Below are 17,575 nucleotides of genomic sequence, written 5' to 3'. Positions count from 1 at the left end.
ATTGATGATCATTGATTTATTGTCTGGATTATTATTTTTTTTTGTGTATTTGTAGTCTTTAAGGAGGTAGATGTCCAGGTGGATATTTAAGTGTATTTGTATTCTTTAAGGAGGTAGATGTCCATGTGGATATTTAAGTGTATTTGTATTCTTTAAGGAGGGAGATGTCCAGGCAGATATTTAAGTGTCTTTCATATGTATTTCCTCCTTTCTCCCTCTTGTCTTTCAGAGAACCCTAATCACTGCAGTTCGGTTTCATGCAGATGGCAGCCAGATGGACCTCAGACTATGAATGTCACATTCACAACCTTCTTTTAAATAGCTGTAGAGTAGCCCTCTTACACCACCTTATGCTTTCAGAGAATCTATCCTAGTGTAACGATAGTGTGGTACGCGGTGCAACGGGGCTGGTGGTTGTCTCAGTGAATTATTAGCATTCAGCTTAATAACGTAGGGGCGCTTCGGATCAGTGATGTAATGCAATGTCCTAAAACACATAATTGCTTCTAGGGATCGCTGACCACAAACACACACAAAAACACACACACACACACACACGCACAAACACACACACACACACACACACACATTCATCTATAATCTGCAGTTGTTCAGAAAGGTCTTATATCATCGATACAATTACAGCATGCTCTCCCACAGGTCCTCTCGAGTCGATCTCCATAGCAATAGGGCTAGTAACGGTTAACACACAAAAACAGTTTGTTAGTGAGACCTTGAGCAGATGAGGAGAGAGAGAGATAGAGCAACACAGAGGGAGTTAATCAAATCTGGGGCAAATCAATCCAAAGATTTGTTTTACACACGCCACACTTTTCCATGACACCGGTTTTTTGATTTTGTGTGATGGATAAGCCGCATCTGGTCCATCAGACTGATTGGGGACTGCCTGCAACACATAGAAAACCCCACACACTTTAAGCTCAATCCGCTTTCTTCTTCATCTATTCACATGCATTCTCTCACTCAAATGTTCTCTCTTTTACGTTCTGATCATTCTATTCTCTTTTCTTTCTCTCCATCCTGTCTATTGCAATTCTCCACCGCTCCGTCACACAAGCCGGACTTCCTCCTCTTACTCCCCCTCCTCCTCCTCCTCCTAGTCCCCCTCCTCCTCCTCCTCCTTCCTCCTCCTGCTCTTCCTAATCCTCCTGTTGCTCCTCTTGCTGTTCCTCCTTCTCCTCCTCCTCCTCCTCTTCCTACTCCCCCTCTCCCTCCTACTCCTCTGTCTCCTTTTTCCCCCTGATCCTCCTTCTCCTCCTCTCAATGGAGAATTAGGCCTGGGTGGACTTCCTTGGTCTCCAGAGCCAAACCCGGTTGCACCGAGGCCTTGGGTCTGAGGACCCCTGACCCGGCCTTTGGCCAGGAGCAATAGTTCACTCCATGCTGTTGAATATAAAAAACAGAAGACGGGCCAAGCTGAGAAATGGAGATGTTAGGTATGAATGTATGTAATTACTTCCTATGAAGGGTTCTCTAAAAATCAAAGTCAAAGTCAGCTTTAATGTCAACTACTTCACATGTAGACATACAAAGCAATTGAGAAGACTTTTCTCACTATCCCACGGTGAACAGGTAAAGTTCACATTGTGGCAACCCGCTACCCAAATGAGCCGGGTTCCACGGACAAACGGCACTTTGCGTAGGATTATTAGCCATGGCAGGCATTTATTGCAGGCAACTTAAATCCGACAATGCAGACGCGGTCTCTAGGGTCTCCGTGAGCCTCTAGCCGCTCGTGGACCAGAGCGCTTACTACGTCCTTGTTCCTGGTCTCCCGAGCCCTGCTGTGCTGTGCTGTGCCTCCTTTTAAAATGGCTCCAGTGCTTTCGGCCAGGTGTCCCCCAATCACCCTGATTGGGGTGCCGAAAGGGCTGCTCTCTATCGCCGGCTGGTGGGTGGGGGTGGTAAACCCCGTCCTCCACGGTACCCCGGGCCCGTCCAGGCCGAGGACCACGTGGCGGGATGCCACAACATGCAGAACAGATGGGACAACACTAAAAGTAAACAACAGATAAGACAACACTAAAAGGAAACATTGAAGTGCACAAGAGATAAGAATATAACTAATATTAAAAATATAGACAATAAAATAATGAAATCTAAGAGCAGCAGCATACGTTTCTTTATAAGGTAATTTGAGTTGTGGTAGTGCAAAAAAGGCAGTCAATAATGGCAGCAAAAGTTCTGTAAGATATATTGTAATGGTAATAGTGCAAATGGTAATAGTAATAGTGGAAAAAGAAAAAAAAAGAACGGTTGGTAAAATAGCAACATTTTCAGTTTGTTTTGGGCGAGGGGAGTTCAGCTTTCTGACAGCTGGTGGATGTTGCTGAGGGGAGAGAGGGGAGACAAAACTAGATAAAGCAGTAACCTCTCGCAAAATGCTTCCACTCTCGAATTCTTTTTCGGCTTGATTAACAGGCCGAGGCCCAGACGCAAATGATGTTGGGATATTAATTACTTAGTTCACAGGAGTAGTGTGACAAGATTCAATATGTGGAATCGACACCGGCCCCTCATCCACACACACACACACACACACACACACACACACACACACACACACACACACACACACACACACACACACACACACACACACACAAACACATAATGGGGATTGTAATAATATAGGCCTATTGTATATGTTACAAAGAACCAGAACTATATAGCGTTCTCTATGTGTGTGTGTGTGTGTGTGTGTGTGTGTGTGTGTGTGTGTGTTTGTGTGTGTGTGCGAGCGTGCGTGTGTCTCTCTCTCCCCCCCTCTCTCTCACTCTCTCTCGTCATTCCTCCTCTACCAATCGCTGTCCCTGTTTACCCTGCCACCGACGCGTCGTTGGTTTATAAACGGAGATCTGCTGAATCAGATCAGAGCACTTTACTGCTGCTGCCTGCAGACCATCTCTGACCTGACGGACCACTTGACCTCCTCACTCCTGTTTAATAAATATATAGATTCAACAGATATACTAGAGGGGACCTTTTAAAGCACTTTTATTCAACTTTCCATCTGTCTAGAGTCATGTTTCTTTACTTTCTCCTCGTCGCTCCTGCGCTGCTCGTCGAGGCGCGGATCAGCAGACGTGACGTCATCGGCTGTCCGGAGACCTGTGACCTCCAGAATTGTCCCGCGACCCCTGCGGACTGTCCCGCCGGAGAGGCGCTGGACCAGTGCGATTGCTGCCAGGTCTGCGCGGCCAGCGACGGCGAGGCGTGCGGCGGCGCGGGGCACCTCGGCGGCGCGCGATGCGCGGACGGGATGGAGTGCGTGGTGAGCGGCGGCACTGAGGCGTCGGCCACCGTGCGGCGACGCGGCACAAGCGGCGTCTGCGCCTGCACGACCGCCAGCCCGGTGTGCGGAAGCGACGGCGTCTCCTACCGCAACGTGTGCGAGCTGAAGCGCGTGAGCCGTCTGGCCAGGAGGCTACGGCAGCGAAGTGTCGTCCTCATCCAGAGGGGAGCATGCGGTAAAGGTGAGCGATGGACACCTCACATACCTTAGGTTACCTTAACTTAACCATACCGCTTATCCAGTGTCCAAGAAATTGCCTGCTTATGATAAGTAATTTAATAATAATAGAATACAATAGTGATATGTTTTTATATCTGCAGGCCTGTATATAAACATGTCTGGGGCTCAAAACGACTTTATTGATTGGGGGAGGCCAAGTGTGTGTGTGTGGGAGTGTGTGTGTGTGTGTGTGTGTGTGAGATAGACAGACAGACAGACAGACAGACAGACAGACAGACAGACAGACAGACAGACAGACAGACAGACAGACAGACAGACAGACAGACAGACAGTAACTTTATTAATCCCTCTGGAAGGTTCCCTCAGGAAATGATCAAACACCCTGTTACAAATAGAAAAACAAAATGCTGCCCCCCCAGCACACCACATGATAGAAAAGAATGCTTGCAACAACAGACTGGTAGAACATCCACAGGAGTTTCCTGCAGATGTTGAATGATCGCAGACGGTACAGGAAGTACCGTCTGCTAAGGGCTTTCCGGTACAGATGGTCTGTGCTGCTTGCCCAGTTCAGCTTGTTGTCCAGCCACAGCCCGAGGTACTTGAAGGAGAGAACGTTCTCAACTACAGCCCCCTCAATCTGACCTGGTCTGGGACGTGGTCTGGACTTCCCATAGTCTATGACCAGCTCTTTGGTTTTCGAGGAGTTCAGGTGCAAGTGGTTTGTGTGGCACCAGATGACAAAGTCCCTCACAAGGCATCTGTACTCCTCCTCACTAGACCGTATGCATCCAACGATGGCCGTGTCATCAGCAAGCTTTTGAATGTGATACAGCTCAGAGTTGTAGCAGAAGTCAGAGGTGTAAGGGTGAAGAGTAGAGGGGCCAGTACAGTATCTTGTGGTGCTCATGTGCTACTGACCAAAGTGTCAGACGTGCTGTCCTTCAGCCTGACATAATGTTGTCTGCCAGTTTGTCCTGAAGCAGACCGGGTTGAATGGTGTTAATGCACTTGAAAAGTACAGAAACATAGTCCTGACTGTACCAGTCCCCTTATCCATAGTCCTGACTGTACCAGTCCCCTTATCCATAGTCCTGACTGTACTAGTCCCCTTATCCATAGTCCTGACTGTACCAGTCCCCTTATCCATAGTCCTGACTGTACCAGTCCCCTTATCCATAGTCCTGACTGTACCAGTCCCATTATCCATAGTCCTGACTGTACCAATCCCCTTATCCATAGTCCTGACTGTACCAGTCCCCTTATCCATAGTCCTGACTGTACCAGTCCCCTTATCCATAGTCCTGACTGTACCAGTCCCCTTATCCATAGTCCTAACTGTAATGGGTCCAGGGCATGTCGCACTTGAGGCCTGAGCTGGTTGAGGAAGAGCCTCTCCAGTGATCTAGTGTATGTGTGTGTGTGTGTGTGTGTGTGTGTGTGTGTGTGTGTGTGTGTGTGTGTGTGTGTGTGTGTGTGTGTGTGTGTGTGTGTGTGCCTTCCTGTACTTTTTCAATGCACTGAGACATGGAAACACCTAATTAGAGCTGAGTAGTGGAATGAAGAGATATCCTCTCTGTATCTCTTCAGTACGTCTCTGCTTCTCCTCATATGAACTGCAGCAGTCCATCTAAAATACAGCCGATACTCAACCACACACGTAACACTGAATTTTGACTAATTACAGTAGAAAACTGCTCATTACAATCATGAAAATTATATTTCATTCACAGCAGCACATACAGATGCACTCGCACATTCATGTGCAGACAGTCAAACAAGCAAGCATGCACACACACACATACACCCACACACACATACAGACACACACACACAAGCACAGCCAGCACACAAGCACACACTTACCTCACACAAACACACACACACACACAAGCAAACACACACACAATCCCTCACACACAGAATAATGTCCATCCCTTATTCCACTAAGGGTCCAACTGTTCTGTGAGGGATTAGTTGGTGAGTCAGCCGCGGATGCAGCTCCTTTCAAACATTCTTACAGCATGACTCTCTGTACAGAGAGGATTTAACCACAATGCTCTCTGGTGTATAAAGAGATACTAAAGACCTCCTGGTTCATGTTATTGTTCGAGGACAGTTTATTATTATTAAGAGTTACTTTAGTGTTATGTAATGTTGTAGTTGCTAAGGTTTTCCACTTTCAATCCCCAATGTCCCCACCCTAAAGGCTTCCCTTAGCAATATGTGATGACCTTATGACTTAATGACCTGCATCTGAATTCACAGGCGGTCAACTTGGATAGAAGTCTCTGCTGTACAGTAACACATATTATGTTGCTGTTAGGTTAACCTATTTACTGTGGTTTCTTATGTTGTCACACTGCAGTAAGCTCCTCCCCTTACTCTGCCTGGCCCGCCCAGAGACTTTGGCCCGCCAATGAGACAAGACCGTGCGAGCGCCACATGTGTGTGTGTGTGAATAGACACACTGCAAGTGTTTCTTGTCGGTTCTTTGACGTCTCTTGTACTTCCTCAACACTGTAGTGGGGGTTATCTCAGCCATGGTTGACAAGGAATTGGAACTTTGGCTTTGACTCCCTGAAGTACATGAACTGCGACATGCCGCCGGTTGCCGCGAGGCACCACCGCCCCGAAGCACCACCGCCTGGCAGCGGGCAGCTGGCAGCAGGCAGCACGCGGTTCAGTCTACTTCAGATTGATGTGAAAGTGGAAGAACCAGAGACGTTGCAGAACCCGACAAAGTCGTTTGTGATTCATAATATCGTCAGGAGGCGCACACAGCTTTTGGCTGTGATAATATGTATTATATGATATAGATATCTATGTATTATATGATATTATTTATATATAGAGCTCCAGGACTGTAACGCAAGTGTTGTACACTTCCTTGTTATTTGGATAACCGTTCTGCTTTTGGTGTTATGACGCATAACACGTCGGACTCTCGTCTCTGGTATTTCTACAACGAGACTCGTAGTGGGGGTTATCTCAGCCATGGTTGAGAATGAATTGGGGGAAAGGAACTTTGGCTTTGACTCCCTCAAGAACATGAACCACGACATGGAGGAGAAAGGGATTGTTGGCGGCGAATGTCTCCCACTTGAGCCCCGCTTCCCGCTGCCGAGGGACCACCGCCTCGGCGCTGCAGGAGACGGAGGTGCCTAAGCGCTGCCCGGCAACAATCCCTTCCTCCTCCTTGTCGCGGTTCAGTCTACTTCACATTGATGTGGACGTGGAAGAACCAGGAACGTCGGAGAACACAACGCGGTCGCTGGAGATTCATAATATCGGCTCACACAGCTTTTGGCCGTGATAATATATATTATATAGATATCTATGTAGGCTATATGATATTATTTAGATGTAGAGCTCCAGGACTCCCGTGTGTTCTAGAATCTTTACAGAATACGGCTAAAGGCTGTGTGCGCCTCGCCATTGTGATACATCCACGGTAAACAGAGCGCATGCTACCGTGGCTGCAAGCTGCTCAGGGCCACACCCCCACCCTCCTCCTCGACCCGCCTCGCTCCTCCTCATTTGCATTATAGCTACAGACACCAAAACAGCGCATTTGGGGGAAGCTCAATGTGTGACTGGCTCGGAGTGGCTGTAACTCTGCACCACGGCTGAATTTCGGGAACGTCTTTGAATACTGTGTTAGTGGCCCAATAATACCTACATTAAAGCATCCATAAAATAGCATGTCATGGCACCTTTAACATAGTATGTTAAGACTTTTAAAAACCTTCCTTATAGCTTCAGGTCGGTGCAAACCTCCTCGCACAGATTCCTCTTTTGCCCGCACTGTGTTTTGACTGACAGCTGGAGGCGGGCTCTATTCAGCGCCTCTGGGTTTTCTTGAGGAAAAAACTAATCCTGGGCCCAAACCCTTTCAGCTCGGTCAACACTAACGTAGAGCGCCACAGATCAGCGTTTGGGGCATATGGGAGAGGACACACAATGCACTTGCATTCACACACGTACACACAATACACTCCAACACACTCTTACATGCACTTCTCTCTAACCACACAACCACACCTCTACACAAACTCACACACACACAATCGAAAAAGCATTTTCACTGAATATAATCGGCCTTACCGTGAACCCATAAAGCATAATCACTAGCATCAGAAGAGCAGCTCGTCATCACAGGTGGAGACATGGCCTGATAAACGATGAGTAAAGCTCTGGGAACGCAAAAATGGCGTCTGTGGCATCTGATTCTAGCTGGAACACGCAGGCTACAACGATAAGATCCTGCCAGCGAGTGCCGGCCTCTTTCATGACGTCACTGTAGAATTATGCAGGATGCTCACCTGACTTGGTCTCAGAGTGTTGCTGAGAGATGAGACCTTGTCGTTATCGTAATTCATTTTTCAATGTGAAAGTTATTGCTGGAGCCCTGAGACGGCTGCCATTTGGTCCCATAGTGAATCCATTCATTTTCATTTAGAAGTTTTGGTGGTTGGTCCAGACCTCTGGCCTACTGCTGTGGTATACCCATTGGTTCTAACATTTAAAATGATCAGCAAATATGTCGTAAATTCTTGAAGCATACCACTATATAGGCAAGGCAAGGCAAGGCAACTTTATTTATATAGCACTTTTCATACACAAGGCAGACTCAAAGTGCTTATATATAGGCATAGATACATACAGTAGATACATAATACATAGAAATAGAGATACATGGATACATAGCTGATCAGTGGCTGTGGGGTTTCCACACCACCAAGTTGAACAGAAAACCACACAATACACAGAGCAGTACAAAGTCAGGGTGGGAAAGGGTCATCCACCTCCTTTAGGATACTGTATGTAATCCTTAATCAGTCCAATGCTTTCCACCTGTCTCTCTCTCATCGGCCGTACAGCATTTCCAGGAGCTCACACTGATCCTGTCTGTACTTCCCTAGACCTCCAAGATCACACAGGCCCGTCTGTAGTTTGCTAGCCCTTTTAGACCCTGCTTAATGATCCCAAGGCTGGCGCCTTTAAAGTGATGAACTCCATTTAAGGCTTGGGGTTGAGCCAGCAGGTTGCCAGATATAGCACTCCCCTCACTCCTCCCTGCCGTCTGCCACAATAGATGGACATGTGGCCTTTATCATTAAGGAAGTTCAGACTATGGACCGCTGCCTCTGCAGGAAGTGGAACTAGCTCTGACTGGTTGTTGCTCAGGCATGGGCCTATTGAGTAGTCAACCAACTCCTGGTTGGTTCTTGGGAGGTCTTCAGCTGGAGATTGCTCCTCTTGCGCCAACAGACAGAATCCTTAACCAGGCTCCTGTTCTCTTCCTCCCGTCCAGCCCACAATGGGGGTATCGTCTGCATAAGGGGAACCAGTCTCTTGTGGGGCCCTATGTACTGTTGTCTCCCTTGTGAGCTAGTCCGTAATCCAGGTGACTTGGTGTTCATCCACCTAGTCACCATGCCCGTCGGCAGGAGGGGACAGGTGGGCTTCAGGCCCCCTGTAAAAGGATGGCCTCCTCCTTTCTCACCTGCTGCTGATAGGCCAACAACAGGGGACAGAGGGCATGGCTGAACCCGGTGGGAAAGGACAAGCTACTGCTCATTGGTCTGAGGTCATACAGCCCCCTCCCACCGTTCTTGGGCACTGGAACCCTGGACGCCTTACAGAGTTCTGGAAGGTTGCTGACGTGATGGATGGGGCTTCCCCATTCGAGCACAGCAGCCTGTGAACCTCCACGTTCACACTGAAGTGCACAATAACACAGAGAAGGAATGAGAAAAAAGATCCACTGGAGGCTCTTCTCAACAAAACAAAAGCAGACAAGCTCCTGAAAAGGCCGCCCCTTATGTTGGCACCGTGCCTTGGTGGACCACCAGATCAATCACTCCCTGTTACGCTCCAGACACCAAGGTCCTTGTTTCACAAATGGTTTGAAATGCACTGTGAGATGAAACAGAGTTCCTGAAGATTGATCAGAAGCAGTGATGAATGGCATGTCCATCGTTATCTACACTCCAGCAAGCCTGACGCCTTGTTCACACTACCTCCAACCGTCGACGGAGCTCATTGACTTTGCATGGGGCGCTCGCGAAATGCATTGTGGGTCCGTCCGTTCTGTCGGCTCCGTCGCCTGAGTCCAAAAGTTTAGAAATGTTCAACTTTTCAGGCAGCGACGGATCCATCAGCCAATCAGACTGCGTAATGCAAATATACGCAAGGACACTGTCCAATGAAATCGCCTTTGTAATACAACCCAGAAGAAAACATGGATAGCCCCGAGCAAAAAGCCCCCATCCGTCAACGGACGCATGTAGTGTGAACAAGGCGTCATATCTGACTGGTTTGATAGAACCAGAACTATCTCTTGCATAATTTATCTGATATACATCCATATATATTTATATATTATATGTTATATTTAAAGTATAGAGACTAAGGATGGGCAAAATGATTCTTTTCCGGGAACTAGTTCTTTCAGTTCAGTTCACTATAACGATTTGTTTGTTTGATTCATTCGTTACGTCAGATTACGTCATTTGGTGTCTGCCCCCCCCCCCGCGAGACGGCCGTGAGCATAATTTAAACGACTTCTATGCTCTAACCCCCGTGAAAATCAAGAACATATACTATATAGTACAACTGAACGTCCAACCAATATTCAGAGGTGGGGGTAAGTCATTCATGTGCAAGTCACAAGCAAGTCTCAAGTCATAACCTTCAAGTCTCAAGCAAGTCCAAGTCGTGTGGTGAGAATCAAGCAAGACACAAGTCAAGTCATTGCTCAGGTCAAGCAAGTCACAAGTCAATCCTCATCCTCATCGTCATCCGCTTATCCGGGGTCGGGTCGCGGGGGGAGCAGCTCAAGCAGGGGGCCCCAGACTTCCCTTTCCCGGGCCACATTGACCAGCTCTGACGGGGGGATCCCGAGGCGTTCCCAGGCCAGTGTTGAGATATAATCTCTCCACCTAGTCCTGGGTCTTCCCCGAGGTCTCCTCCCCACTGGACGTGCCTGAAACACCTCCCAAGGAAGGCGCCCAGTGGGCATCCTTACCAGATGCCCGAACCACCTCAACTGACTCCTTTCTAAGTAAAGGAGCAGCGGCTCTAATCCGAGTTCCTCACGGATGGCTGAGCTTCTCACCCTATCCCTAAGGGAGACGCCAGCCACCCTTCTGAGAAAACTCATCTCGGCCGCTTGTACCCGCGATCTCGTCCTTTCGGTCATCACCCAGCCCTCATGACCATAGGTGAGGATAGGAACGAAGATCGACCGGTAGATCGAGAGCTTTGCCTTGCGGCTCAGCTCTCTTTTCGTTACAACGGTGCGGTAAAGCGAACGCAATACCGCCCCCGCTGCTCCGATTCTCCGGCCAATCTCACGCTCCATAGTACCCTCACTCGCGAACAAGACCCCGAGGTACTTGAACTCCTTCACTTGGGCTAAGGACTCATTTCCTACCCGGAGTAAGCAATCCACCGGTTTCCTGCTAAGAGTCATGGCCTCAGATTTAGCGGTGCTGATCCTCATCTCAGCCGCTTCACACTCGGCCGCCAGCCGATCCAGTGAGTGCTGAAGGTCACAGGCCGATGATCCAATGAGGACCACATCATCTGCAAAAAGCAGTGATGAGATCCTCAGACCACCGAACTGCAACCCCTCCCCACCACGACTACGCCTCGATATCCTGTCCATGTATATCACAAACAGGATTGGTGAAAAGGCGCAGCCCTGGCGGAGACCAGCACCCACTGAGAACGAAACTGACTGGCTGCCGAGAACACGAACACAGCTCTCGCTTTGGGAGTACAAAGATTGGATGGCCCTGAGGATAGACCCCCTTACCCCATACTCCTGCAGCACCTCCCACAGTTTCTCCCGGGGGACCCGGTCATACGCCTTCTCCAGATCCACAAAACACATGTAGACCGGATGGGCATACTCCCAGGCCCCCTCCAGGATCCTTGCGAGAGTGAAGAGCTGGTCCGTAGTTCCACGTCCGGGGCGAAAACCGCATTGTTCCTCTTCAATCTGAGGTTCGACGATCGGCCGAACCCTCCTTTCCAGCACCTTGGAGTAGACTTTACCAGGGAGGCTGAGAAGTGTGATACCCCGGTAATTGGCACACACTCTCTGGTCCCCCTTTTTGAACAGGGGAACCACCATCCCGGTTTGCCACTCCTTTGGCACTGTACCCGACTCCCACGCGATGTTGAATAGGCGTGTCAACCATGACAGCCCCTCAACACCCAGAGCCTTTAGCATTTCTGGCTGGATCTCATCAATCCCTGGGGCTTTGCCACTGCGGAGATGTTTGACTACCTCAGTGACCTCCACCAGGGAAATTGACAACGAAACACCATCAACCTCGAGCTCTGCCTCCAACATAGAGGGCGTGTTATTCGGATTCAGGAGTTCCTCAAAGTGTTCCTTCCAACGTCCGACGACCTCCTCAGTTGAGGTCAACAGAGTCCCATCCTTACTGTACACAGCTTGGATGGTTCCCCGTTTCCCCCTCCTGAGGTGTCACAAGTCAAGTCATACAAAAATCTGATGATCTAACCCAGTTTCCACATTTAAAAATCGGTAAAGAGAGTGGTTCATAAGTTGAGTTTTATTTCAACATTAACAATAACAATGTCTTAACAATAACAATAACTCAAACTATTCAAAACATTCCAAAACCATTATTTGCATAGTTTGAAAATGTTTTTTATGATCATTACCTCCAACCTATGAACAGAATCAAATATAACCTCTAGGTAGCTGTATACGACAACAGTTCAAGTCAATCACTCAATCTCCCTACATGTTGTAGAATATTATTTGCAACACATGGCATCAGACATGAAAAAAAATAATATTTCAAAAGTAATATCACATACACATACTGTAGGAAGGGGAAATAGTAATACACAAGCCTGAAAGCTGGTAGCAATCTTGCTGCCTCGCAACATACATCGACTTACAATGCATTGCATTTGCAAAAAAAAATAATTTGACAGTACTTTGTCACTGAGTTCTCAATGATGCGGTCACATTATCCCCCCACCATGGCTGAACACACGTTCAACAGGTGCACTTGATGCAGGGACTGCTATAACTCGTACCTCCACCTTGAACAAAAAGACACTTAAAACCACTGAGTTAGAAGTAGCCTACTGACATGAAAATTAAACAAGTTAATCATCTGTGGAACGGGCAGGGCTCGAAAAACTCCTGCCAATGATTTTCAGAAACACCGAGTGGCATTGGACAGTAAGTACGTCAATCAAACGGTCGTACTGCACTCCCCCTCCCCCCGCGCGTGACCTCTTCATGCACGTGCACATACTCAAAGCTCGTGACCCAGAGCAAGCTTCTGTTTGTTGTTATCCTGCGGTAGCTACTGGAGCTAGTTTACTAGCTAATCCACATTTGGACCTAGCGCTAGAATACAACCCTAAACTCCAACCTAGCTAGCCTGCCCTGGCCCACTCTCGCGCATCTGTGTTCGCGCTCTTGTGTGATTGCGCGTCCATGTACTTGGAATGGGTGGAGTCAGAGTCAGCGTTGAAGGAGAGGGGGTAGGACCATTTGAGTTGCGTCTTTTCAAAATCTGCTGGCGTATCGCAAATCACATATCCAACCTATAATCTAACTTTAGAAAAGTCATTTCGAGTCATCTGTCTCAAGTCTAAATCAAGTCTCAAGTCATGAAGACCAAGTCAAAGTCAAGTCGAGTCTTTTATCAGTGTTTGTCAAGCAAGTCTCAAGTCCTCAAATTTGCGACTCGAGTCTGACTCGAGTCCCCCATGTCTGCCAATATTTATACCACTTGCTTACTCTCTATATTTCATTCATGGTTTTACATTTATAATTTTATTATACTTTACATTTAATTCTTCATTATTCAGGCATTACAGAACTTTCATGGTCATAAATAAAAATACGAACTGCAGTTTAATTTCTTTGTTCGTTCTTAAATTGACGTAGAATGGAGCAAAGACTCCTGGGATTGGGAAATGCGTTTATCCAATAAACAGATTTAGGTCAAGTCTATTTTTGACAAAATGTAGGGGGATATATGAGTGGCCCCACGTTGAATGGTATGACCCAAGATACGTCAGACAGAGAAAGCACGCATATTCGACGGTACCGCCTTGTCATTTGTTTACCCAGGTGCCATTGCAACACCATTGCTACCTCTCATTGGCTGATTCTTTGAGAACGTTGTAGACTCAATCAATATAAGTCGCGGGGAGACGAAGCTCTGTTCGTTTGTGTATTTTATTTACGTGACCATATTTTTGGTTTATGTAAAAAAAAAATAATCAAAGAACCACTTCTTGTTTTGGGGAACCAGTTCTTGTCGTTCACGTTCGGGATTCGTTCATTGTGAACGAATCGGTCGCGACCGACTCATCCCTAATAGAGACAGATGGGGGTAATGGATGGATCTGGTTCTCACTAAAAACATGGGAGGAATTTGACAGCCAAAGCTGACTATTTAGTTACTTTGCAGATGCTTAAATCCAAAGCAACTTTGGAGGATTATAAACATGTCATTGAGAAGAAGGTAAGGGTTTAGGTATGGAAGTAAATCTGTCTCATCAGAAATTAAAAAATCAAATGCCATTGAATTTTAAGCACTTAATATTTATACATCGAAGTAACGTATCTGAATTATTTTCTTCGGAATTAAACAAAATATTAAACGAAAAAAATCTATATGCTTCATAATTCAGATGCAAAATTCAATGTATAAATTTCAACTTCAATATTTTCAACATCCCCAAATTCAACATGCCAAATTCAGCTGCGAAATTCAATGTATGAAATTCAGCGTTAACATCGGGGGACCCAATGAAGAGCCTAGATGCTAGATCGCGGTCAAGCTAAGAGAGATCGGGTGTTACACCAAATTCTGCGACCAACCGAAAAGTGTTACCCCAGGGGGTGCTGTTGCACATTTTCTGCAACATGCACGAGTTTGAAGCGTAGACAGGCATGAAGTCGTTCACGTGCGGAAACATGGACACAAAACTAATACATTGGGGGTATTCGTTTTGTGACATCGGACTCACGTTAAGTGGCTGGAGCACGGTTGATATGCATCTGTGGTGATATAACGAGAGCGCAACAAGCGCGCAGAGCCGGCAGTATAGCGCCCCTAGTGGCATGATACAGATATGAGGATGACAATTTAAAATGAGGTTTCTATCGGGAGCTTGTTCCCGAAGCACACCGTGCTTCCACTGGAGCTACAGGCTACTGCCGCTTCAGTTGCCACTCAGTGCGCAATACTGTCGGCTCTGCACTCTCCTTCCACAGTGGGCAGCGGGCTTCAGATCGCCCCAGCATCACACCAAACTTTGCCAAAGGGTCCTCACATCGCCCCATATTGGTGCCCTAATAAATTGGGCTCTTATACCACTACAATTACCCTTATGCTGCTTGCAAATCCAGCAAAATCACTACAGTCACACACTTAACATACAGACATTAGTTTGTTTATTTCATACTGCAGTAAACAAACTAAAACGGTGTGCATTATAACAAAAACACCTTGGCTGGGTTGCACCAACATGGATTAACTCTTAAACTGGATTAATTCAAGGTTTAACTATTAACCGTGTTGCACCGAACTCTAACCTGGTTTAAACATAGTTTAATATTAATCCTGGTTATATTTAACCCTTTGGTAATCTCAGTTTAAACTCAATTTAAACTGAGATTAAATTTAAATCCGTTGCACCAGCAATTTCAAACCTAGTTTAATCCTGGTTATATTTAAACCACCTCTGGAGGAGGTTTATGTTAGGTTTATCGCTGTTTTCTTGAGAACATGGCTGCATATCTTCGCTGGATGGCGTTAGAGGAAAGAGTTCCTCGCAGGAAAATTAGAGATAGATTAAACCCAATGGAATTTTATGAAAATAGCGAGTTTTCACAGCGATATAGATTCACCAAAGAATCTGTCATATGCCTCAATGGGAAGGTTGGACCAGCTATCAAGCATCAAAGTGAGAGGAACTTTGCTGTGCCACCACTTCAACAGCTTTTGATAGCATTGCGATTTTACGCTACCGGCTGTTTTCAGTTGGCTGGATGGCGTTAGAGGAAAGAGTTCCTCGCAGGAAAATTAGAGATAGATTAAACCCAATGGAATTTTATGAAAATAGCGAGTTTTCACAGCGATATAGATTCACCAAAGAATCTGTCATATGCCTCAATGGGAAGGTTGGACCAGCTATCAAGCATCAAAGTGAGAGGAACTTTGCTGTGCCACCACTTCAACAGCTTTTAATAGCATTGCGATTTTACGCTACCGGCTGTTTTCAGTTGGTTGACGGGGATCTTTTTGGAGTTCATAAATCCACAGTCTGCAGGATTGTCAGAAGAGTGTCGAAGGCAATTGCCAGATTGAAGGGTCAGTATATACGTTTTGAACCGAGGAGAGAGACAACAGCTGGATTCTATCGGAGAGCAGGTTTTCCGGGAGTAATTGGGGCTATTGACTGCACCCACGTTCCCATTACCAATCCAGGTGGTGAGAATGGGGAACTGTTTCGCAATCGAAAGGGCTACTGCTCGATTAATGTCCAGGTTGTGTGCGATGACCAGGCCAGGATCACAAACGTTGTTGTGAGATGGCCAGGATCCACGCATGACAGCCGTATCTTCGACAACAGTCAACTTTGTGCGCTGCTGGAAGAAGGGGACATCCATGGACACCTAGTGGGTGACAATGGCTATGCATGTCGCCCCTACCTGATGACACCTCTTTTGAACCCTCAGACCCAGGCAGAGAAAAATTACAATTACTCCCACATTCAAACCAGAGGAATAATAGAGAGAGTATTTGGTGTGTGGAAGCGGAGATTTCCATGTATAAAAGAGGGACTCCGCACAAAAGTGGACACTACCCTGGCCGTCATCGTTGCAGTAGCTGTGCTGTATAACTTTGGGAAGAGAGTAGGAGACGAGCTACCAGAGGTGGATGAGGACCCACTTCAGAACGACCTGGAAGATGCTCAAGTGCAGAATGCTGCAAACCCAAATGGCAATGCTGTCAGGAGAACACTGATTGAAAATCCCTTTGCAGCATAAGGCCGCGTTCACATCTAGCGTTTTTTTAAATCTGCCAGCGCTTGTTTTACATTATATTCCTGTGAGGGACCGGCGTGGTCGCCCCACGTATCTGGGATACGGGCAACTGGGTATCGCGAGTGTGGGCAAAAATGAGGGCAATGGACTGACGACTAAGAAAAGTGAAGTTTTAATCTCTCCAAACATTCACAAAAATAGAGCAACGTTCAAAAATGAAAAGGAAATGACTGCATCAGTCAGCAAACCAAACTAAGATAACATAAAATAGCATACCATAACATACGTTTCTCGTACCGGCCTCACTCCAAGCCAGCACCACCTTCAGCCCCAAACACCAAATGAAAAGGCCCTTAAATAGGGAAATGGTAATTGGACCAATCACGGCCATATGGGCCAGACCATTAGCTGGGGGAACATTTACCTAAAGCTAACATTACTATACTGCCCCCTACCGGGACGGAAGACTAACTTCCACCAGCCCAATCTAATACACACACACACACACACAATATAATAATAATAATAATAATAATAATAATAAAAGCTCTAATGCGAGACAGTGAGAAGGGGGAGGATTTCACCTTCTCACAATTCCTATGGAGCAGAGCGTTTCTGGAAAAAGTCACGGCCGCTTTTTTAAACGCCTCTCCCAGCGTTTTTTTCTGCCATACGGAGCGTTGAAAAAAGTTCAACTTTCAGGAAGAAAGCGGCAGACGTCAGGCGTATTTTGGGCAACTGCCCAATCACAAGCGGAACATTGACACTTCGTCACACAGGAAACTCTCAACTGTCAAAACAAGAAACAATGGCAGACAAATCACTCGGGAAAGTGCCGGTGGAGCGATTAATAGTTTTAATTACAGAACATGGAGATCTACAACATGTCTAATGGGCTTTAGCCTGGATACGTAGTAGGCGAGTAACGTCGGGTCTAGAATGGATTCGTTGCTAGGCGATAGAAAAAACGCTCTCAGCGCTTTTAGGGCCAAAAACGCTGCCAGCTTTTC

At 46.8% G+C, this 17,575-nt stretch overlaps 1 protein-coding gene across 2 annotated transcripts in view; it reads left to right on the top strand.

The window, feature by feature from the left end:
- The first annotated feature begins 2,891 nt into the window (after positions 1-2,891).
- LOC115531469 (serine protease HTRA1B) overlaps positions 2,892-17,575 on the top strand; it is a 39,235-nt gene continuing 24,551 nt past the window's right edge. The window contains exon 1 of one of the 2 annotated variants that reach the window (XM_030340768.1): positions 2,892-3,497. In XM_030340768.1, the coding sequence (XP_030196628.1) occupies positions 3,047-3,497 (451 nt within the window). In that variant the 5' untranslated portion in view covers positions 2,892-3,046. The remainder of the gene's footprint in view (positions 3,498-17,575) is intronic. The other variant, XM_030340767.1, reaches the window with a different exon arrangement.

This window comes from Gadus morhua, chromosome 18 (genome assembly GCF_902167405.1).
Source record: "Gadus morhua chromosome 18, gadMor3.0, whole genome shotgun sequence".
Taxonomy (NCBI): domain Eukaryota; kingdom Metazoa; phylum Chordata; class Actinopteri; order Gadiformes; family Gadidae; genus Gadus; species Gadus morhua.
Note: the sequence above shows the minus strand (reverse complement) of the source record. Positions and strands in the feature narration are given on the sequence as shown.